This window comes from Nicotiana tabacum, chromosome 9 (genome assembly GCF_000715075.1).
Source record: "Nicotiana tabacum cultivar K326 chromosome 9, ASM71507v2, whole genome shotgun sequence".
In the NCBI taxonomy this organism is placed as follows: Eukaryota; Viridiplantae; Streptophyta; class Magnoliopsida; order Solanales; family Solanaceae; genus Nicotiana; species Nicotiana tabacum.
In genome coordinates, this window is record NC_134088.1 from 297645 (window position 1) to 323214 (window position 25570).

The window sequence follows — 25570 nt, forward strand, 5'->3', positions numbered from 1 at the left end:
TCCCAACCATGGCTGCCCGGCAACCATCCTCCAAATGATCAGTCCAAGCGCCGGAAAACCAGACCCCTCCACCGTCCGCCATTGACGAGCAACGTTGTTGCTGCGTTTTGCTCGTCGACCAGCTCAAACCTTACGTCCAAACACCCCTCGACGGACAGCTGCTTCATCGTCAACCTCCCCATCGCTGTTCTGCCGATGTTGCTTCTTCTCCCCGTCGTCCCCGTCATCGGACAGCTACTGCCATGGTCGCAGCTGTTGCTGCCGCGACGCTGCTTCTTCCCATCCATCTTCACGTCGAGCTGCTCGTCACTGCTGCTCACGTTTCTGCCATGGACGAGCAAGCTTGATGCTGCCATGGCCAGCTGCGGGCTGCTGCTCCTTTCCCTCCGTCTTCTTCGTTTGGTCGAGGGTTTTTCGTCGAGTCAAGATCTTGTACGTCGTGAGTTCATCGTCAAGTTCGTTGTTTGTTTGGTCGTTGTTCGTCGTTTCGATCCGGTACACAACTGAAAAGCTGGTTATTGTAATCCGAAATATGAAGCATGAATACATATGAAGAATGAAATTCCGAAGTTTTAATTTCGTTTTTCTTTGTTTCCTTTTGTTGATTATATTTAAGCTATTCCATGTATTACTAAATAATAACTGGAATAAAAAAAATAACTTAAGTTAGTCTTTAATGAATCAGTTCGGCAAAACATGTTAATTCACTAGTTATGAAGGTTTCAAGATTATCAACAGTAGGTTAATCATGAATAACTAGCTAAATTTAGCTAAGACATGAATTTAAATTAAAACTTCGTAAATTAGGCATTAAGGCATGACTTGAGTTCAAGCAAGACTAGAAGAACGTTTAAGTCTAACAAACTTTCTAATAAGCTTTAGTAATTATGGTTAAATCAAGTTTCAAATGGTTGTGAATAATTAATCTCAATAATTTTTTTTAACAATGCTGAGTTTTAATCTAGCTATATTTGATTCTTTTGGATATTAGTTGTTGAGCTTTTATTTTATTTATAATTTCGAAATTAAGAATAAAATTCCTTTTTCATCAATATTTGTATTAATCAAGCAATTAGCATGTCATGTTTTCTTAATAATAATAATAATAATAAATAAAAAACGTAATTAATTAGGATTTTCTTTATTCATTTTAGAGACTAATTTTAAATAGCAAAATGTAGTCGCTTTAAGATTTGTCCATTTAAAATAAATGAGACGAGCCTCGCTAAATAAAACACACAAATTGCGGGGGCCTCGATAAAAATTCAATTGATTACTTAAACTTCGGGATGGGCCATTTAGCAAATTTCACGGCCTTCCCCAAAGTAATAAAGCACTAATCGCTTTAGGCGCGATATAATAATAATACATTCTTAAACACGGGTACGCATTTATGCGACCCAAATCCAAATCCCAAAACATTGAATAAAAATATGTTCCGGATCGTGGATGCATTTTATGTAACGCAATCCAAAGACATGTTTTTAAACGATGTTCACACTCTTTAAAATATAATAATAACAATAAAAGCGGTTAAAAGTTAAAATTGCACTATAGTTTTTTTTGAACATGTATTAAAATCAGATATTTTAGCCATTACAACAGTTGAGCGACCATGCTAGAACCACGGAACTCGGGAATGCCTAACACCTTCTCCCGAGTTAACAGAATTCCTTATCCGGATTTCTGGTGCGCAGACTGTAATACATAGTCATTCTTTTCCTCGATTCGGGATTAAAATTGGTGACTTGGGACACCCTAAATCTCCCAAGTGGCGATTCTGAAATAAATAAATAAATCCCGTTTCGATTGTCCTTTAATCGGAAAAAACTCCCTTGTACCCTCGCGGGGGCGGAAAAAGCAGGTGTGACAGCTCTGGCGACTCTGCTGGGGACATCGAACCCAGAATCTCTAGTTCAGGGTTCAGAATTCGAGCTTAGATAAATTGTTATATTTAATTGTATCTGATTTTCCTACATGTTTTATGCTAAATGTGCTAAATGTTACCGCTTTTATATTATCTGAACTGTATATAAACTGTGCCGACACCCTTCTCTCTTCACCTCCGGGGATGTGCTTACTGGTTGAGACTCCCTATTCTGTTAGTGTCATACCCTGAAATAAGAAAGAGGTCGGACAAGTTACGAAGCCGGATGACCTTTTGGTTCCCGGTAAGTTGCCCCCTCCTCGACTTGAGTTGTCCGCTCGGGTACACAGTCTAGAACATCGACTCAAGTTTTGAACATAAAATAACATGACTTCATGCTGGATCCCTAGTAGGAACGATTATTTGCATCATGTTGTATTTGACTTAGGGGACTCAACACAGGGGTTGGGTCTGTCTAGGGCTAGCAACCTGAAATGAAAAAGACCATCTTGATGCATCCTATGTGCTACATGTTGCATTCCTTCAAGGGTAAAAGGGTCATTTGGTGGATCAATGATAAAGCAAATAGGGCCCGGTTATGTTTTGTTACATTTTTATCTAAAAAAAACAAATTTAAAAAAAATGAAAAATTCAAAAAAAAAAAAAATTCTTTGCACTTTTTATCATTTATGAAAAATCAAAAATAAAAAAAAGGGAAAAAGAAAATCCAAAAGATTTTACATGTTTCATCACCTTTTAAGAAAAAGCAAAAGAAAAAAAAGATATGTTTTCTCTGAATTAGTTATTTTTTTATTTCTCACCCGTATCCAATCTGGCCCGAACTACGCTGGTTTGATTCTCACCGGATGTGAGATACGTAGGCAACCTTCATCGGGTCCAACCCCCTTTTTTGCTAAAATAGTCAAAAACCAAAAAAATAAATAAAAAACGTGTCAAAATTTTTTATTTTGTCATAAATAAGTCTAGTGGTGTCCAACCTCCCCTTTTGCTAAAAATAGCCAATAAAAAACATGTCAAATTTTAATTTTGTCATAAAGAAGTCGGGTGACGCTGTTTTATCAAGACATAGCCGAATGTTCCCGAAAGGGGCGCCGGAAGGCTGACTTTGCATAAACAACCACCTTTTGGGTCATGTTTAGGATTTTTGGTTTAGTTGACCCACACAGCCTTAAAAATCTTCGTCCCCGAGGTGCTGAAGGGCCGTGTTTACAACACCCGGTTTTTATTGTAATTTGAAAAAAAAAACAACAAAGAGTCAGCGGTTAGGTGAATACCATTTGAATTTTTGGTCAAAATAAAGCCGAGCCAGCTTCCGCCGCGTCTTAAAACCGTTCTTGCCGAAATAGCCTTAGAGTATCTTTCAATCGTCAAAAGGTTATTTTCGTAAAAGAACGGACAAGTTTGTAAAGTGTCAAAATAATCCTCCCTGGCCTCAAAATTCATGTGAGATTTGGAAGGGGGCACATTTGCAAAAATAGCCGTTTGGTTGCATTTGTCAAACGGGGAAAGGAAGCTGGCCTTTTTGTTTTGAGGTTATAAATCTTTTGGCTAGAATATATGGGTTGTTTGATTTTTGAGTTTGTTGGTCATCTTTCAACCTTTGAAACCCAGTTTATTTTATTATGAAAATTGATAAAAAAAATGTGTCTTATTGTTGTTACCTTTCATTTGGTCCGAACTACGCAAGGTCTGATTCATGCGGGGTCATGATACGTAGGCAATCTCCATAAGATTCGACCACCACTGAAAAAGAAAAAAAAAGGGAAGAAAGAAAAATAAAGGAAAGCGCAAGTGCATCGCATCTCTGATAGAACGGTTTAACTGCTTAGGTGCATTGCATCTCTAATATATGATTATCTGTCAAATGCCCTGACACTAACGTGATGGCTTCCCTTTGATGTGTTCATATATAGAAAAGTGGTTGGTTGTGGTAACTCCTCCCTGCAAAGCAAATGACACAGAACCTCAGAACAGGGTGGGTCGGTACTGATGACCGACAACAATTGGTCGAACAGAACAACGGGTTGGTAGAAGAAGTGAAAATGCTGAGACAACATGTGGCAGACATGTATCAGGCATGGATAACTGGGAAAGCACCACCCCCACCACCGCCAAGCTTTTCAAACTCTGGCATTACCCATCCCCCATACTCTCCATCCCAGCCCACTTATGACAGCTTTCCTAGCTACCTGAGTAGCTCCATCACTCGTCCACGCTACTCCCCTCCCCAATGCTACTTCTCTCCACGAGATTCCCAAAGACGGGCTTCACTTTCAAAATACCCAGCTCCACATAAGGCCTATCCACCCTCACAAGCCTACCGGAAGCCCCCCGGATCAGGTTTCCGGCCCAATCAAGCATTTAGGAACGAAAGGTTGCTGAAACGAGGAAAGGCTCTCACCCTTATCGGAGTATCTTATGCAAGTCTGTTTGAAAGGCTAAAGCATGCTGGCTCGATTGAGCCACTCCCCGCATGTACTCCAAATCCACTTGCAAGGAGCTTTGATCCGGCAGCGCGATGCGCCTACCACTCCAATGTCATAGGGCACAACATTGAGAGCTGTCATAGTTGGAGAAGGGAAGTAGAGAAAATGATCCAAGAAGGGCGGGTTGTGATTAATAACAGTGACATGGTGCACTCGAGCCCCCTCGAGAACTTGCCAACGGATGTTGATGATATTGAAGCTGGTAATGGTCTTGACAGTATCGATGCAAAGCTCAGTGGCTAAGATGCCAGTCTTGATAAAGTGGAAGGACGCTCTGTTCCTTGGTTAACAAGAGAGAAGTTTGTGGTGGCTTATTTTGTTGACATTTATGTTGTTCGGATTATTAGGGTTATAAGTCGGATATTGTCTTGTCCAGTTTGTTTTAGGATTTTGTTCTGGATTGTTTTGTTTGTTTTGTTATTTAAACCATTTCACCGGTAGTCTAATACAAAATCCGGTCTTTCTTTATTTCCAGTCATCTCTTTGTTTGGTCCTTTTATCATTTTTGTTCAGTGCCGATTCTAGTGACATGACATGCGCACACAGTTTGGGCCTAACCTTAAAAGTTAATCGTAAAACCCTGGAAAGGCGATCAGACCATTTAAAGGAAATAAGAACGGTTTGGGATTATTTGAAGCCCGAGTCATGTGGAACTGGGGCAAGTTAAACACAAAGAAAACCGTTAAAATCAAGATTCTCCAAATTGGCGTGAGGGTCATTCATGATAATGAGAGTGTCGCCCAACGATGTTTTAGAAATAACAAAGGGAAAAGCAATTGTTTAACATAATTGTCAAGCCCAGCACCGTCGGAAGAGACTATAAATCTATTGTTTGTTGTGTTGTTTGCATTCGGCATGTTTTGAAGACTGGAATGACGAAGGCATTTTGTTCTGCTACCTAAACACTTTATCCTTCATTACCCCTTTTGAGCCTTACTTATTTTTCTTTCATACCCCTCGTTCGGAATCAGTAAAAACGACTAGAAAACGCGAGCATGGCATGAAAACATGAAAAAAAAAAAGAAAAGAAAACAACAAAACGAAAAAGAAAAGAAAAGAAAAATGATAACAAAAAAAAACAAAAGAAAGTCAAATGAAAAAAGAGGAATTGGGAACTACGTTTGACCTGATTCCTCAAAGAGGATACGTAGGCGCTTCACGGCTCGGTCATAGGGTGCTTAATGGCCACAATGGTCATAGTGTACATGGTGTAATAAAAATAATAAAAAATAAGTAAATAATCCCCAAGCAAGAAACTGGGTCAAGGGTTGTGTTTGTTGTAAACAAATATGATTTCGAAGGTTGTAATTTTGAACCCCAAATTTGATTTGTTTTTTAGCCTTTAATACCCTTTCTTTCTAGCCTGTCCAAAAACCCACGTTACGGTCCAAAGAAAGACCTTCTGACCAGTCTGCAAAAGATGCCAAGTCAGACAAATGAGAGTCTTACCGGCGAACATAACATTCTGTTCCACAGCAGAAAGGACTCTAATCTCCAGCAGAGAGAGTCATACCGGCAACACTCCAAATCCCCAGCTGGAAAGTGACACAAATGAGAGAGTCTTATCGGTGAAAATATTCACGGACACCATAAGGCGATGAAAGCTGAGAGAAAAACCAAAATGCGAGAGACTTGATAGTGAAAACCCTTCGGGCACTACAAGTCGAATAAGATTGAGAATCAGATGGGGAATTTCCAATTGAAGGTCTTGAAAGACGATTGACGATGGAAGATAGGCCACAAATGCATGCCATGACCATTAGAGTCGGTGTCTGCGTTTGATAGGTTTTTATTTATAGTTTCTTTTGTTACAGAGTCATCTTTTTCATTTGTCTTTTATTCTGTTCCCTTTTTATCTTTTTCCTTTCATAGAAAAACTCCCCAATAGAGTCTGTCTGGTCAAAACAAGTGTGAATTGACTTCAAAATATGCCATCAGCTTTCCAATTATGCAAGATAAGATCTGACTAGTACATCCAAGTGGTATAGTCAGCGAGGAACAAACGCGAGGCCAGTGTCAAAAAAAGATATCCCCAGCAAAAGGGAATTGACAAAAGGATTGACAAGTGTCAAGAGGGATACCCTTGCCGAAATCAAAGGTTATAAACCTCAAGGCCAAGGCCCGTTGAACAAAGCAAGGAGAGCAGTGAGCATGATTTAGGGAAATTTATACTAGACTAAAAGGTCGGGGAAATACTAGTTTCCGAGCTATGCCACAAAAGAAGAGGGATATCCCCAGCAGAAAGGGATTATCCCCAGCAAATAATATCATCCCCAACAAGTTGTGGAGCGCACAACAAGGAAGGAGAAAAGGAAAAGCCATCCCAGTAGGAGTATCACAACCAACCACCACGTTTTAAACTAACAAATTTTGTTTGATTTGAAACAGGTAAAGGAAATGGCATTGATGATAGAAATGCATGCCATAAGGGATACTGTCAAACTGGGGCAGAAAATTTTCCTTTCATTTGGAAAATTTTCTGGAAGTCAGGTACCCATTCGAGGAAGAATAAAGATAGCACCAGTCTCAAGGGAAGTGGTGTTTGAACCAGTGTTGCCCCAACATAATAAGTTTAAATGGAGGAAGTATTCCCCAGCAGACAGAATAAAGGGATGACACTTGTGCTCAGAAAAGCAAAAAGCCATTATCATCCCGAGCAGCTTCCAGAAGAATGAATCATCGACTTGAAGGGATAAAATTCCCCAGCAGCGTTATCCTCAACAACGTTATCCCGAGAAGATAACACTTTTATCCCCAGCAGTGTTGAAAAAAAAAATTGAATTTGAAGGAGGGGAAGAAAGGAGACTTCCCCAATAGTATTATCCCCAGCAATCAGGCGTCCACCTGGAGAACAAGGAAGAGAAGTTGGAGTATTAGCAATCAGGCGTCCACCTGGAGAACAAGGAAGAGCAGTTGGAGTATTAGCAATCAGGCGTCCACCTGGAAAACAAGGAAGAGCAGTTGGAGCATTAGCAATCAGGCGTCCACCTAGAGAACAAGGAAGAGCAGTTGAAGTATCAGCAATCAGGAGCCCACCTGGAGAATAAGGGAATACAATGGAAGTATCAACAGTCAGGAGCCCACCAGGAGAATAAGGGAATACAATTCAAATTTTAAGTAATTAGGAGCCCCCCTGAAAAACAGAATGGCGTTTTTATTTTTGACATTATTGGTTGAAGTCAGGAGCCCCCCCTGAAGAACAGAATGGCGATTTGTTGGTTGAAGTTGGAAGCCCGCCCATATAACAGAGGAATACATTCAGTCTTGTAATTTTTTTTTTAAAAACGAAAAAAAGAAGGGGGAAGTAGTTTGCAGAGGAATGAAACATCATACTCAAAAGGAAGTAATTTTGGAAGGAGTAAGATAACATATTTACTCAGCAGAGTTATCCACAGCAGTGTTATCCCTAGTGGATCATCAAGATGTAGAAGCATCCTCGACCAAGTTTCAAGAGGGTCGGACAATCCAGAGTGGGTAAGGAAGAAAAGGAAAAGTCATCCCCAGCAAAATAATCCCCAGCAGTTTCGAGGGAAGACAACACAGGTAAGTAAATAATTCAGGAAGAAGGAAATGGTTCACGCATAGGAGACGCACTTCCTAAGTGAAGATTTCATTAATAGGAGACGCATTTCCTCCTAAGTTTAGTTTTACCCATAGGAGAGACATTTCCTCCTAAGTTTAGTTTCACCCATAGGAGAGGCATTTCCTCCTAAGTTTAGTTTCACCCATAGGAGAAATATTTCCTCCTAAGTTTGTTTTTACCCATAGGAGATGCATTTCCTCCTAAGTTTGTTTTTACCCATAGGAGAAACATTTCCTCCTAAGTTTAGTTTCACCCATATGAGATGCATTTCCTCCTAAGTTTGTTTTTACCCATAGGAGAGGCATTTCCTCCTAAGTTTAGTTTCACCCATAGGAGAGACATTTCCTCCTAAGTTTAGTTTTTACCCATGGGAGAGGCATTTCCTCCTAAGTTTAGTTTCACCCATAGGAGATGCATTTCCTCCTACGTTTACTTTTACCCATAGGAGACGCATTTCCTCCTTAGTTTAGTTTCACCCATAGGAGAGGCATTTCCTCCTAAGTTTAGTTTCACCCATAGGAGATGCATTTCCTCCTAAGTTTGTTTTTACCCATAGGAGAGGCATTTCCTCCTAAGTTTAGTTTCACCCATAGGAGAGGCATTTCCTCCTAAGTTTAGTTTTTACCCATGGGAGAGGCATTTCCTCCTAAGTTTAGTTTCACCCATAGGAGATGCATTTCCTCCTACGTTTACTTTTACCCATAGGAGACGCATTTCCTCCTTAGTTTAGTTTCACCCATAGGAGAGGCATTTCCTCCTAAGTTTAGTTTCACCCATAGGAGAGGCATTTCCTCCTAAGTTTAGTTTTACCCATAGGAGACGCATTTCCTCCTAAGTTTACTTTGACTCATAGGAGAGGCATTTCCTCCTAAGTTTAGTTTTACCCATAGGAGACGCATTTCCTCCTAAGTTTACTTTGACGCCTGAAGAGAGGAATGACGATTATTTTCAAAGTTGTTGTTGAAGTCAGGAGCCCGCCTGAAGAGAGGAAAGGCATTTTTAAAAGTTGTTGAAATCTTGCCAACCTAAAAAAAAGGAATGGCGATGTATTGGTTGAAGTCAGGAGCCCGCCTGAAGAGAGGAATGGCGATTTATTTTCAAAGTTGTTGTTGAAGTCAGGAGCCCGCCTGAAGAGAGGAAAGGCGTTTATTTTAAAAATTGTGTATTTGAAGTCAGGAGCCCGCCTGAAGAGAGGAATGACGCTTATTTTTAAAAGTTGTTGTTGATGTGGGGAGCCCGCCCAGATAACAGAGGCATACATTTCAGTCTTTACATTTCAGTTGTTGAAGTTGGGAGCCCGCCCATAGAACAGAGGCATACATTCAGTCTTTACATTTCAAGCATTGAAGTTGGGAGCCCGCCCAGATAACAGAGGCATACATTTCAGTCTTTATATTTCAAGCGTCGAAGTTGGGAGCCCGCCCAGACAACAGAGGCTTACATTGCAGTCTTTACATTTCAAGCATTGAACTTGGGAGCCCGCCCAGATAACAGAGGCATACATTTCAAGTCTTTAATTTTCAAGTATTGAAATTGGGAGCCCGCCCAGATAACAGAGGCATACATTTCAAGATCAAGTCAGAGGACAATAAAACAGAGGGTTACAATAGGAATCCCCAGCAGGAAACAATAAAAATCCCCGGCACCGGGAAACAGAAGGTTGCAACAAGAGGTCACAGTACAAACTCAAGTACATGTGTCAAAAGAAGAAAAGCACCGGAAGAAATGCAAGCAGACAAGGAAGCAAGGCAATAAAAACAAATTGTACTCTAGCCTAGCTTCTTGTTTTTTTTAAGCATGGTGTAACAAGGAGATCGGTAAGCAGTGGTAATAGCATGCAACAACAGTAACATTGCAGTCCAACGGTAGTCCCAGCTACCAAAGTTTCCCCAACTACATTGACCTGATTCCTGTTTAGCCCAGGATATGTAGGAAAACCTTTGAAGCAAAGGTTCGGTCAAATCTTTTTCAAAAAATGTTTCATACGGAGTACTCGGATGGGCAAAAATCGCTCGCTTTATCTTTGAACGAAAACCCTTCGTGTCTTCGGGCAAAGAGGGGCAGCTGTAAGCACGTGATTTTTGCCCTATATGAGAATTACTCCGAAAAAATTCAAAAATAAAATGATTTTTCTTTGGTGTGCAATTTTGTGATATTTTGAATAATTATTTGCATTTGTCTGTGCATGTTTATTTGCTAAATTAATAAAAAAATACAAAAATATGTCGCATTTTGCATGTAGGATTTAATTCTACAATTGTTAGTAATTGAATTTTGTTTTACAAAAATTAAAAATTACAAAAGTAGGCATCGTTTGCATTTTTAGCATTTAATGTCCAAATATACAATTTTATGCTTAATTAATACTTAATTGTGCGTTAATTGTTATCGGGAGTTAATTTGCGCTTTTATAACTTAATTTAGTTCTTAATAATAGTTTAAGTATTTTTATAATTTAGTTTTAGAGAAATAAAAGAAGAAAAGAGAGCGAAAATATAAAGAAAGTCGGAATTGGGCCTCTTCTTCGATTTCAAGCCACAAGCCCAAAAAATGGCCCAATCTTCCCTACGACCCAGTCCATTTCGAACTGGGTCGACCCAGTCCATAACCCAAAAGACCCAATACCCCTATCTTGCATTTCAAAGACACAAAACAAAACAAAAAAATAAAAGGAAAACCCTAAAAGAGACCAAAACTCATCCGCCCCCCCCTCTCCTATCTTCTTCTTCTTCCTCAAGCTCACCTCCCTCCCAACCATGGCTGCCCGGCAACCATCCTCCAAATGATCAGTCCAAGCGCCGGAAAACCAGACCCCTCCACCGTCCGCCATTGACGAGCAACGTTGTTGCTGCGTTTTGCTCGTCGACCAGCTCAAACCTTACGTCCAAACACCCCTCGACGGACAGCTGCTTCATCGTCAACCTCCCCATCGCTGCTTCTGCCGATGTTGCTTCTTCTCCCCGTCGTCCCCGTCATCGGACAGCTACTGCCATGGTCGCCGCTGTTGCTGCCGCGATGTTGATGCTGCCACGACGCTGCTTCTTCCCATCCATCTTCACGTCGAGCTGCTCGTCACTGCTGCTCACGTTTCTGCCATGGACGAGCAAGCTTGATGCTACCATGGCCAGCTGCGGGCTGCTGCTCCTTTCCCTCCGTCTTCTTCGTTTGGTCGAGGGTTTTTCGTCGAGTCAAGATCTTGTACGTCGTGAGTTCATCGTCAAGTTCGTTGTTTGTTTGGTCGTTGTTCGTCGTTTCGATCCGGTACACAACTAAAAAGCTGGTTATTGTAATCCGAAATATGAAGCATGAATACATATGAAGAATGAAATTCCGAAGTTTTAATTTCGTTTTTCTTTGTTTCCTTTTGTTGATTATATTTAAGCTATTCCATGTATTACTAAATAATAACTGGAATAAAAAAAATAACTTAAGTTAGTCTTTAATGAATCAGTTCGGCAAAACAGGTTAATTCACTAGTTATGAAGGTTTCAAGATTATCAACAGTAGGTTAATCATGAATAACTAGCTAAATTTAGCTAAGACATGAATTTAAATTAAAACTTCGTAAATTAGGCATTAAGGCATGACTTGAGTTCAAGCAAGACTAGAAGAACGTTTAAGTCTAACAAACTTTCTAATAAGCTTTAGTAATTATGGTTAAATCAAGTTTCAAATGGTTGTGAATAATTAATCTCAATAATTTTTTTTAACAATGCTGAGTTTTAATCTAGCTATATTTGATTCTTTTGGATATTAGTTGTTGAGCTTTTATTTTATTTATAATTTCGAAATTAAGAATAAAATTCCTTTTTCATCAATATTTGTATTAATCAAGCAATTAGCATGTCATGTTTTCTTAATAATAATAATAAATAAATAAAAAACGTAATTAATTAGAATTTTCTTTATTCATTTTAGAGACTAATTTTAAATAGCAAAATGTAGTCGCTTTAAGATTTGTCCATTTAAAATAAATGAGACGAGCCTCGCTAAATAAAACACACAAATTGCGGGGGCCTCGATAAAAATTCAATTGATTACTTAAACTTCGGGATGGGCCATTTAGCAAATTTCACGGCCTTCCCCAAAGTAATAAAGCGCTAATCGCTTTAGGCGCGATATAATAATAATACATTCTTAAACACGGGTACGCATTTATGCGACCCAAATCCAAATCCCAAAACATTGAATAAAAATATGTTCCGGATCGTGGATGCATTTTATGTAACGCAATCCAAAGACATGTTTTTAAACGATGTTCACACTCTTTAAAATATAATAATAACAATAAAAGCGGTTAAAAGTTAAAATTGCACTATAGTTTTTTTTTGAACATGTATTAAAATCAGATATTTTAGCCATTACAACAGTTGAGCGACCGTGCTAGAACCACGAAACTCGGGAATGCCTAACACCTTCTCCCGGGTTAACAAAATTCCTTATCCGGATTTCTGGTGCGCAGACTGTAATACAGAGTCATTCTTTTCCTCGATTCGGGATTAAAATTGGTGACTTGGGACACCCTAAATCTCCCAAGTGGCGACTCTGAAATAAATAAATAAATCCCGTTTCGATTGTCCTTTAATCGGAAAAAACTCCCTTGTACCCTCGCGGGGGCGGAAAAAGGAGGTGTGACAGCTCTGGCGACTCTGCTGGGGACATCGAACCCAGAATCTCTGGTTCAGGGTTCAGAATTCGAGCTTAGATAAATTGTTGTATTTAATTGTATCTGATTCACCACCACGGTCAGACCTCATTATCTTAATGGACTTCCCAAGCTGTTTTTCAGCAAATTTTAAATTTATCAAGTGCTTCAGATTTTTCTTTTAAAAGATATATATAACAGTATCTTGAAAAGTCATCAATAAAAGTAATAAAATACTTATGATTGGTCAAAGTAGGTATATAAGGTCCACTAATATCAGTATGAATTATTTCTAAGAGTTCAGAGCTCCTAGTGGAACCCTTTCTCTTAACCTTGGTCATTTTACCCTTAACACAATCCATACAAGTTTCGAAATCTTTTGGATCAAGAACAGGTAAAATATTTTCCTTTACCAATGGTTCAATTCTTTCTTTAGAAATATGACCAAGACGCCTATGACATAATTGGTAAGATGTTTTACTCATAACAAACCTTTTGTGGGCAATATTTTCAACATGCATTGCAGAAAAAGTTTCATTCAATACATTCAAGCGATATAGACCATCACTTAAAAAGGCATCAACAATAGCATGTGAATCATAGAAAATTTTAATAATACCATTGTTTTGTTGAAATAAATAACCAGCTTTGTCCAAAAGGGAAACCGAAACCAATTTCCGTCTCATAGACGGTACTAAAACAGTATTTTCTAAAAGAATACTAGAATTATTTTAAAAGGTAAAATAGATGTCCCTATAAACTCTACTTTTGCTTTGAGTCCATTGCCCACAACAACACTGGCTTCATCCTCTTTTGGCTTTCGTCTGCTTACTAGATCCTGAAAATCATTGGTTACATGAACAGTTACACCACTATCCGAGCAAGACTAATTTCAAAGCAGACAAAAGCCAAAAGATTATCTGATTTCTTTTTCAGAGGACAGCCAGATTTCTTATGACCTACTAGTTTGCAATCCCAACATTTGGTTTCTTTCTTAACTATAGCTTGAGGACCAAGAGGATTATGAGACTGACCTTGATTAACATCAGGCTTTTTAGTATTACCACTATTACCACCTGGATGATGAGACTGGTCATGTTTTCTTTTGTGAAATTTGGGTCCACCTTTTCTTTTATAAGAGGGATAATCAGCTGATCTAAACGAACTAACAAAGTTCACTACTCAGGATCGTCCCTTTCTCTACCACATAAACAGTAATAAGGTTATCACCACTCCACTTATCTTTTTATGCATTATAGGTTGTCTTAAGTTGGTTAAACCGCTCAGGAAGGGACCTTAGAGATTGGTGTACAAGAAAATCATTGGTAATGGTTACACCTAAATTGTTCAGTTTGGTAGCAACGTTAACCAATTTCATAATATGATCACGGACACTACCTACAAGGTCATACTTTATGGTAAACAGGGAATCAATCAGGCTACCTATCTTAACTTTATCAGACTCTAGGAATTTCTGTCCAATGACACTCAAAAAATCTTTTGCATTCCCATTATCCTTAATAACACCTATTATGTGATCAGAAATAGATCTCTTCATGATCATGAGACTCAATTTATTAGCCTTCATCCATTTCTCAAACTTAGCCTTTTCATCAGCAGTGCTAGTAGTTGTGGGTTCAGCGGGTTTCTGTTGAATCAATACAAAGTCCAGGTCTATCAGGCCTAACACTATTTCAACATCCTGTTTCCACTTCTTGTAGTTGCTACTAGTTAGAGTTTCAACGGAATTCAACTGAGTAGTCGTGTTGTTAACAACTGTATAAGCAAACAACACAAAATTAGCTGAAATTATGGGCAGGAATATATAAATCAAAATAGCCAAAGACATTCCTTACACCCTTCCTTTGGGTATAAGATGCAATTGTCTCCCCCCTTTAAAAAATAAGGAGTCCACGGCATTCATTGCATCCTCACCTTTAGGCAAGAGATACAAAACCCCCTCTTTATTATCCAAGAGTACAAGGCATACATTATGTCCTTCCTTTATGTAAGAGACACAAAACCTCCTCTTACAACAAGTTATCCTTAGCATAGCGTCACTAGTATCAAAAGGAAAATCTCCAACACTAGTGTACACTTGTAAAGGATAATTTGGACATGGTACATTGAGAATATTTTAATGACTCAAATAAACAGACCACTTTGGTGGAAATTATCTAGTAATCATAACTCTCAATCCATGTATTAAATGATCTCATATGTATGTAGTATTAAGAACTTTTCAGTGACTCCAAATAAATAGACCACTTTGGTGATACTATTTATTAATCACAATTTCTTAGTTATATATGTTAATGCATGTGATAAAACACCCATATACTCAAACTCTTCTATATATCTTTATTAGTTTCATTCTCTGATTGGAAGAAATAAAAGTACCAAAGCAGAAGGTTTAAGGATACATAGTCAACTGCTACGTTTAGCATGCAGACAACTAAACAATTTCTTTTTCCTTTAATGAAAAGCTAAACGATCTGCCGCTAAAGTGAACGATCGAAGTGGCAGTAATAATAAGATCCTTGATTAGGGATCATACTATTTCTATAACAAATACTACAGTCATGTCCTAAACCAAACGTTGAACCATAAATTAAAAAATAAAAATATTATAATAATAAAGAACATGCCCTAGGATAAGAAGTATGTACAATACAAAAGAAATCATCATATTGTCTTCTGTCGCCATCGACTTTCACCAGCCAAAACATATGGATTAATTTATTTTAATCCTATCATAAAGGCCACACACATAATTAGAATTCCTTTAACAAAGAAAGTGATTTTGTTTCCTCCGCCGCCTCTAATACATTAGGCTAAAACAGTTACCAACGTGCGGCGATGGAAAAACTTTGGTGAAAAAGAATATCATACCATCGTCCAAGTTCACAACAATTGCTTTTCCGTTAAAACCCAAAATTAATTCATGATCGTAATCCCTAACTATGGTGGCTCTCATACTAACTTTAATATTATTAAATCACAGTCATAGCAGAGATTAAGACACAATTGTAGAATCAATCTAGAGTCAGAGTTTAAGGAAGCGTACCGTTAAACTCCATGGATATAATTGTGACAACAAACAGCGATTAAGCCTGAGACCAACTTTCACGATCCACTAGCTACTCACTCTCACAGCCCGGAGAACCGTTACCACGTATTCAAGAGGCAGAATACACTAGGGTTTTCTAATAGATAGGAAAAGGAGGGGTGACCTCTATTTATAAAGAGTGCCTACGATCAGGTCAATAGTTATTGGGCCTCACTTATCCACACACACAATATTTAATATTAGGCCTTTTATTTATCCACCACTTGGGCCACGTCACTATCCTTTTAGGCTATAACTAATTAACGTAAGTTCAAATTCCAACACTTCTAACATATTATGTTGGACCAGTATATTATGCTGGAACTTCAGTATATTATACTGGAACTCCAATATATTATGCTGGAATATTTTCCGGATTTTGAATAGTGTTTTCGTTCAGATTTATCTTTATATGAAAAGTGGCTAAATTTCAATTACTTTTGAAACTATGACTATTTTTCAATTACCACTTGTAAATCTAGCTATATTTGAATTCACCTCTAATACCTTATTTGCTTTTCGGAGAATTCGAACATGAAGTGGGTGTTCAGACATAAGAATTGTATAATTCCAAAAAAAGGTGAAATCTTTTTTCAAGTGAAATTAGAGTTGTGTTTGGACATGAATATAATTTTGGGTTGTTTTTGAAGTTTTGTGTGTGATTTGAGTGAAAATTTTAAAAAATAGGTTTTTAGAGTTTTTCAAAATGCATATTCAAGTGAAAATTTAAAATTTTATGAAGAAACACTAATTTCGAAAAAAAATAAAAAAAAAATTGAGAAAAAGGAAAACATTTCTTATGTCCAAACGGGCTCGAAGTCTCCTATTTCATGTTGGAGTTACTACTTTTGCTAATGACAAGGACAAGTACAAAAGAATTTGCTAATAATATACGAGTGAACCAAAAATGTTATAGGCTGTTTGGCTGAAAAGTGCTTTTTTTCAAAAGTACTTTTGGTGAAAAACAGTTTATGTTTGACTAATTACTTTGAAAAGCACTTCTGAGTATCAATTAGTGTTTGACCAAGCTTTAAAAACTGCTTCTAAGTGTATTTTTCTCAAAAGTGCTTTTGGAGAGAAGCTACTTTTTTCTGCTTCTCCAAAACTGCTTCTGCTTCTCCCCAAAAACATTTTTTTTCCTTTCAAAAGCTTGGCCAAACACCTTAATTTTAGAAAAAAATATTTTTGACCAAAAAAAGTGCTTTTGCCTCAAAAGAAGCTTGGTCAAACACGCTATTAGTATGAATTAAGTAATTTCGAAAGGACAATGTTGGACCTTTTTCCACGTAAAGAGACACAAGTCGCTGCAGTATTTATGTACTGTTCTGAGAGTGAAGGATAAATTTTTTATACGTATATTCGTCAACTTCTTTTGATTAATATATTTCTTAGCTCATGATAAAACTTTATCGAGTTTTTTTAATTGATTTTTGTTTTTCCAGATTTGACAAGATCATTAAATAGGAAATTCCAGCAAACATTGTTATGTTTAGCTATTATTTAGGTATTTGGTGGAATAGTGAGGTATATGCAAGTTAGAGCGGATGCCACTTGTTAGTAGGGAAAAAGATAATTTTGAAAATTCGGATCGGGTAATGGTTAATGGGTTGGTTAATTAAATCTGGTTGGGTGTAAATTAAAATTTCATATGTTAAATTATGAGTGGATAACTTATCCACTGTGGCAGCCATTTAAAATTAAAGAGGTTTCCGAGCCAAGAGTGTCACGGCAAGGTGGATAATGGGCCAAACTTCTAATGAGAATTATTTGTAGACTTTATCATAAAATTCAGGGGGGTATTTGGACCTTTTCCGAACTGAAATAACCAATAAGTCTTTTTGTTTTGCCAAGACATAGCAATTATTATGTTGACTATTTAAATGTTCAATTCAAAAATCAAAATAAAGAAATAAATGAAGTAAAAAAGATTGAAAATTATTTCTTAATCAGTTGGATTGGGCTTATGAGATATTCAACCCGAGAAAATAAATTTGAAGAATTAACTCAAATAACCGTCCACCCAACAACTTAAACTAGAAGTAATGATGGAGGTATAATATATACATAATTTATGTATTATATATGTATAATTGTGTATAATCAATGCATAATCTGCTAAAAAAATTGAACTGAATATGACCAGCTATTTGTGTAAAAATCCCAAAACATTTACGTAAAAATAGCACGGTATAGCCAGTTTTCGGACTGGTCATTCAAAAATAGCCAGCGTTTACCAAGTCAATAAAAAATAGCCACTATTTTGCTATAACAGAAGACGGATCCAGCATAATATACTGGAGTTCGGTGCACCTGTATATGAACTCCAACATATTATGCTGGACTGATATACTTTGCTGGCTCCAGTATAATATACCGGAGACTGGAGCACCGGTGCTCCAAACTCCAGTATATTATGCTGGACCAGTATACTTGTTGGAACTCCAGTATATTATGCTGGAGTTCCATCATATTATGCTGGAGTTCCAGCATACTTATGTTGGAACTCCAGTATAATATGCTGGAGTTCAAATATACTTATGTTGGAACTCCAACATAGTATACTGGCATATTTTCTGGGTTTTGAACAGTGTTTTCGCTCAGATTTATCTTTACATGAAAAGTAACTAAATTTCGATTACTTTTGAAACTGGGCTATTTTTAAACGACCAGTTATAAATCTGGCTATTTTTGAATTTCTCCCAACATTTACGGACCATAGTTCTAGGCCCAATGGCCCAATAACTTCTAAATTCTAAAGGGGACCAAAATGTTCCCTCCTCCTCCTCCCACGAATTCGAATTAAGAGGTAAAAATATATCACAAAAAAGAAAAAATTATAATTAGGTTCGAAGATTGATAAATATGTATGATTAATGCATAATCTAATCGGATCATAACGGATACATAATTTAATTTAATCTATTTCTTGAGTCAAACTATTTTAGAACTATTAAAGCAAATGCAATAAAAAGTGTCGATTATTATATCACAGATTCTGACTAATGAAATTTAAATTACAATTCTCAATTAATGACAATATACAACAGCTTGTTGTAGGATTCATCATAGAAAACTACAAAATCATAACTTAAAATAGAAAAAAGAAAAAGTAAAAACAAAAACAAAAAACAAAACAAGTAGAAAATCCCAAAATACAAGATATGTGTGAAATCTTATACATAATAAACAAACAAGTTATAATTTTCCTATATTGTTATTGAAGCTTGCATTCAGGCGCAGGTCCTTTAGGAAACCTCCATTTATCATTACAATAATCATAAATCATATGTTTTTTCTGCAAAATTTTCATTTTTGCTCGACTTCTTCGATCCAATTCGTGCGTTAGCCACGAGTCATTACCAAAAGGAGGAGAGTTGATATTGCACGAAGATGAACTAGTTAATCTTGAATAAATGCAAGCATCATAAGTAAAATTTTTGTAAGAAGCAATAAAAGGTGCTAATTTCCAATTAGTTTTAATACGACCACCTTGTGTAGCCCAATCATCTGCATTCCATAGACTTGAGTATAGTCTCATTGGTTGGTATTTTGGAAATGGAACACCAATTTTTTCTGCATTTTTGTATTCCCTAATTGGTGTACCATCAACATAGAATCTATATTGAAAAAAATAAGAAGAATAAATGAGGAAAAATCCCATTAAAGAATCTTGGAAATTAAGTTACTAATTGCAGTTTAATAACCAAAATGCTCAAAAAAGGGGGTCAAGATCAAATTTTCTAAAGCAAAGTAATCAATATGTTTAATAGTTTGTTTTGCCAAAATTTTAAAATTAATTTATTTTGAAAAGTACTTTTCTTAAAAGTATTTTTTAGAAAAGTACTTTTATAACTTATTTGGCCAAGCTTTTTTTTTTTTTGTTAAAAATGCTTTTTTTTTATAACCAAAATTAAGGTGTTATGGCCAATTTTTTTGAAGAAATAAAAGTATTTTTGAGTAGAAGCAAAAACAGAAGCAGGAAAAAGTAGTTTCTCTTTGAAAACACTTTTTTGAAAAGAACTTTTGAGAAAAATACACTTAGAAGCACTTTTTAAAAGCTTGGCTAAATACTGATCGTTGCTCAAAAATTCTTTTCAAATTAATTAGTCAAACACAAACTACTTCTCACCAAAAGTACGTTTTTGAAAAGCACTTTTGAAAAAAACACTTCTCAAAATAAATAGATTTTAGAAGCTTGGCCAAACAGGCTATTAGTGAGATGCAGTTTGGATTTGACGAATTAATTTGAAAAATACTTTTGAGCGGCAATTAGTGTTTGACCAAGCTCTTAAAAAGTGCTTTTAAGTTTAATTTTTTCAAAAGTGTTTTTCAAAAAAAAATATTTTTTGATAGAAACTACTTTTTTCTGCTTCTCAAAATTGCAGCTTTTACTCGAAATAATTTTTTTTCCTTTGAAAAAAATACTTTTGGCCAAAAAAAACCTCACCATACATGCTATAAAAGAAATCAGAAGCAAAGAAGTTACTGATAATAACTTACATAATACATTTTGGATTCCAAAGGATTGAATAGGTATGGTAATCTGCAGTAGGATCAAACCACAAGAAAAATTGTTGTTCTCTATTGCCTTGGCCTAAACTGAAAATATTTGTATGAAGAGTATAAGGATTTCCTGTTGAATTTCCCAAGAATTCAAAGTCTATTTCATCATGCTTGTTTCCTTGTGATGATAGCTGCAACAAAGACAAAAAAACATTATTCATAAAATAATTTTGTCAATTTTCTTTTGAATTTCTTTTCAACCAAGTAAACATTACAGTAGAGAGCAGCAACAACAACAAACCTAATGTAATCTAATAAATGGGGTCTGAAAAGGATAGTCAGATATGCTCAGAGGCGGATCTAGAATTTAATGTTTATGGGTTCTTGCAACGACGTCGAGTAAATTTCCAATAGTAACTGGGTTCACATTCAAATATTTATAGATATTTAGTGAATTTTTCGAACACATTTATACTATTTGGACAAAAGCTATTGTGTTCATGTGAACCCGTTGGTCGCAAGGTGGATCCACCCCTGGATACGTAGCCTTATGGACCTTGTGCAGGTTGAGAGACTATTTCCGATAGACCCTCAACTCAAACCACGCATACATAATCAGAACAGCATAGAGAAAGAAATGCAATAAAAACGTTGTATTAGCCCCCAAAAAATACTAAGGTGACATTCTTCATAAAATACTTTTAAAATTTCTTTTTAACCAATTAAACGTTATAGTAGAGAGCAACAACAACAATAAGCTCAATATAATCTCACAAGTAGGGCCTGAAGAGGAAAGTGAATACTGAATACACAGCCTTATCCCTACCTTGTGCAGGTAGCGATACTATTTCCGATAAACCCTCGACTCAAAGCAAACATACATAATCACAACAATATAGAGAAAGAAATACACTAGAAACGTTATATTATCGAGCACTTACGTAAAAAGTAGTAACAGTGCCAGCTGAATTTCCAGGAACGAGCTTAATTTGCATATCAATTTTGGCAAAGAGATACTCTTTCTTGGACTGAAATCCTGATCCAGATAGCTTGTCTAAGGAAAGTGTTAAAAGTTCTCCATTTTCATGTATCTTTCCTCTATCGTCTCCCCATGATAATATAAAATGCCGGTGAAATGTACCATTTACTAATACTACAGGTATACTGCATACATAATTCACCAAAAATAAATTCAGTTCCTTGCCATAGTAAAAGGACAAATAGAAACAAAAGACTATCGGGTCACCTAAAAGAATGTGCAAGAAACAAAGAGAACTAAAAAACTATTGGGTCATATAAAAGATAAAAGGGCAGCCCGATACACTAAGTATCTAGTGTTTACGCAAGGTTCGGGGCCAGTTGCGCAGCCACATGCACTTAAGGGGTGTCAACCGATATTCCTTTGTTCGAAAATTACACTGTGTAGTTAGGTAATATAAAATATGTATATGTATACTATGTATTGACACCCCTTGACTTCTTGGTGAGTTTATTTCTTTATATTTTGACCCCTCTTAATGAAAATCCTGGCCTCGGGCCCTCACGGGCCAGCCCATCATTGTGACCTAGGTCATGAGTTCGAGCTATGGTCAGCCACTAATATTTGCATTAGGGCATATGACCTACAGGGTCACTTAAAAATAATTATAGGTAATTCTCTGTAAAATGTGGGATTAGTAACCTGAAAATTATACCTGCTATATCATGTTAAGATAAACTTATAATGTAGAAATACTTTACATTATTAGTAGGCAAAATGGCTTCCTGGACACTTAAATTTGTAGGGCTTTTGAAAGCCGATACACAAACTTTAGTTTTTCCCATTTAAACACTCAAACTCGTGAAACCTATAACTAATAAACACCTTTGACCATTGACTATGCTTATGTGGCGGTAGCTTATCTTACGTGGATATAGTGCGTACAAGTCACATTCAAATGACGCGTGTATCTGTTACTATTCATTAAAAAGATTGTAAAATCAAAAAAGTAAACAGAAACTATAAGGAAAACCAAAAAAGAAGAAATCTCATCCGCCGATTTCCATAATAAAAACACTCCCCTGGATCTCGTCTTCTACATACCACTCCTGTATCTTTGCACCATCCCCAACGACCAGAAACAAGGCTTCACCCATAACCCACAGCAACGACCAAACAAACCCAATCAGTCCCTCCTCCCCATCTACGCCTAATAGCGCCTCCCCCCCTTCGAATTTTGAGCTTTTCTTGTTCTCAATCTAAAAGCTAGCCGCCTACCACCAGAAACGGCTGCAAGATAAACACACATACACACAAGGGACAGAGAAACAGATCTTGGGAGGGGGGGGGGGGGGAGAATGAGAGAAAAGGAGATGGGGAAGTGAGCGAAAAAACAAAGGGACAAAAATATTTTTGTGGTTGTTCGGTTTAAGTGTTGAGGACGTTCGAGATCGCTGGCGAGTTGTTTTTTTTCCGGTTCATGGTACAATTTAAAGATTTCTGTTGATCATATATTATCCATGTTTTTATTCGTTTTCTCTAATTCACTTGAACAGTTCTAAGTATCCATTATTATTCCTTTGTGTTCGATTTTTTCTGCCGTTGTACTGTGTAAATTATTTATGGCCCTCTTCGTAGTTAATTTGGTTTGCTGGGTCATTTTGGTACCTTGAGTTAGGTAAAAGTTGCACAACTATGGTGAAGAAGAAAATAAGGGAAATAGAAAAAAAAATTAGAAATTAATAAATTTATTCCAGCACAGCTATGGCGTTATTTTTCGCGCCCTTGACGTGTAACATTCCCATTGGTCATTTGCTGACTGGATGGACACGTATGAGAATGTGTAATGCACGCGCGTAGGGTCAAGGGTCAAATGTGTTTATTAGTTAAGGGTTTCACGAGTTTGAGTGTTCAAATGGGAAAGTTCAAAGTTTGTGTATCGGCTTTCAAAAGTCTTACAAGTTTAAGTGGTCAGGAAGTCATTACGCCTTATAAGTTAAATCCTTTGGTTTATTCTAATTTTTCGATGACTAACTCATTAGTGTAAAATTTGTTATATGTGCAGAGCAGTTCTCACATATTATTTTGTTAACCAATATTATTAATTAAGTAATGCAAAAATTAATACATAACCTTTTTCTAGTGTTTACTACTCCGTATTAGTAATTGACAACTGCAATTTAACTCAAAGCCTTAAGTAAAAAAAAAAAATACATGATCATGCCCAACTCTAGTCCTAAAAAGGATAAGCAGTCGCAACATATATAATTCGGTTTTCAGTTCAAATACTATTCAATATTGGGAAATGTGAAAATAAGGTCTAATTAAGTATTGTAAAAAAATAAAAATAAAAAGCAAATAAAAATTTGAAAAAGGAAAAAAATTGTGTACCTGTCATCAGTTTCTTGGGATTTAGACTTCACCAAGATATGATTAGGGGTGTTCTCCAGGTTGCGACGGGCTGAACTAAACGACTGAGATATGATAACATCTATCTGCTCATGTAATTAATTCCACAAATTAAACATGATTATGACATGACCCGTGCAGAGGCGAATCTAGGATTATTATAAAATGAGTGCACCACTAAAAAAAATTTTAAGTGTGAATTGATCCCTACACATCTAGGTAAATAACTCAACATTCAACAAAGTACAACATTTAACCTCTTTTGAAGCATGAGTGTCAGCAGATAACATTAGATCAATTCTAAAAAATATGTACATAAAATACATAGTTTGACCGAAAGACCATGAGCTCACGTGCCCTATATAATAGGCTATAAATCCACCCCTGGACCCGTGGCTGTAGCTACAATTCTGCTTACGAGTTCAGTAAAATGCAGTAGTTTTGACCAAGATCTTATATTTATGTTAAACAAGTCCACTTAATATGTAATAATTTATCCGAAACCGAATGATTTACCTTTTCAATAATTCGGAATTAATAAACTCAAAATCCTAGTTTCGTACATGACTATGCAATTATGCTAGAGGGAGATAGAGATAGGAGACACTGAATTCATATCCCTAGTTTTAAGCATAATCTTCATCTATTGGGATCTTTATTTTCAAGGATTAAAAAAAAAAAAAAAAAAAGAGGAAATGAGATGTGTGTTTTATAATCGAAAAGAAAACATGGTTTGGACATTCGATAAAATTGAAACGATTATAAGAAAAACACAAAAAGAAAATATGCACTTTACACAATCTTAAAAAAACAAAATCAAATTATTATATCGACTAAATTATCATATTAATACGAGTTAACGATGCAAATGAAGGATGATTATACAATATTTAAGATAATAATTAAGAAATTTATTAAAATTCTTACCTTAAAGACAAAAAGGGCAGCAACGAAGAGCAATATAATGTATGGAAGAGAAGACCTAGACCTAGATGAAGAAGATGAAAACCTTGCCATTGAACTAATTTGATAATATGAATTTTTGAAACTTCATATTGCTTTCTTTTTGTATTACTCATAATTATTGTATACAAATGGAATTTCGTTGTTCATTGATTAATTAGTATTTTTTTTCATCGTAGTGGCTTCATATTGGCTACCAACTACGTTCGTTCCTTCTTTCTTGCTGGCTCCAATCATCATCACCTAATTTTTTGTGGTCAAATCTTTGTATTTAGACGTAAAATACAGCCTCTGTCTCAATTTATATGAAAGTGTTCGGATTTCAAGAGTCAAATAAATTATACTTTAATTTTAATTTTTTATATATTTTTTTAAATATTTTAAATTAATTATTGTGACTTATAATTTTTTTTACGTAATTTCTAAATATGTAAATTTTATTTTAAAAAAATTAAAAGATTCTATGTCCAAATATATGGTTAAAATTAAAAGGTTTAAATCTGGAAAAGCTAAAAGGTTTAAATTGGAATAAAGGGAAAAGCATCTTCTTTTGTGCTTTAATAATTTGGTCTCATTTATTTATTTATTTATTTATTTATTATTCTTTTCTCTATAATATGGAATATACATGCTAGTTGTGATATTTACAATAATTAATTGCACCGCATCGTAAAAATTCTTTTCTTTTCTTATTGTCGGTGAGTGTGAGAACTCAACCTCTTTCTTTTATCACTTTAAAAGGCTGAATATCTTTTTATAATCGTATTTGACTTAAATAATTTCTCTCTCTCATACACACACACGTTGAAAAAGATGATATTTGATGTTGGAGAGTCTATTTTGATAGCTACAAATAAGGGGCGAAGTGCAACCATAGCCACTTTTAAGCCTGCTATTTAAAATATATTCATAATTTATAATGTATTTAAATGTTAGTCAATTCATCCAAACTTCAGGACTAAGTATCCTGAATTTTGAATTACTAATTTAAAATTTAGGACATAA

The 25570-nt window shown here is 36.1% G+C and overlaps 1 protein-coding gene across 1 annotated transcript; it reads right to left on the reverse strand.

The window, feature by feature from the left end:
- Window positions 1-18674: 18674 nt before the first annotated feature.
- On the reverse strand, window positions 18675-24723 carry LOC107803963 (xyloglucan endotransglucosylase protein 7-like). The gene is made up of 5 exons (XM_016627765.2): window positions 24530-24723; window positions 23585-23688; window positions 21156-21378; window positions 20212-20405; window positions 18675-19328 (listed from the first exon to the last, which is right to left on the reverse strand). The coding sequence occupies exons 1-5, from the start codon at window positions 24617-24619 to the stop codon at window positions 18926-18928; spliced, it is 1014 nt and encodes a 337-aa protein (XP_016483251.1). The 5' UTR covers window positions 24620-24723; the 3' UTR covers window positions 18675-18925.
- Between the last annotated feature and the right edge of the window lie 847 nt (window positions 24724-25570).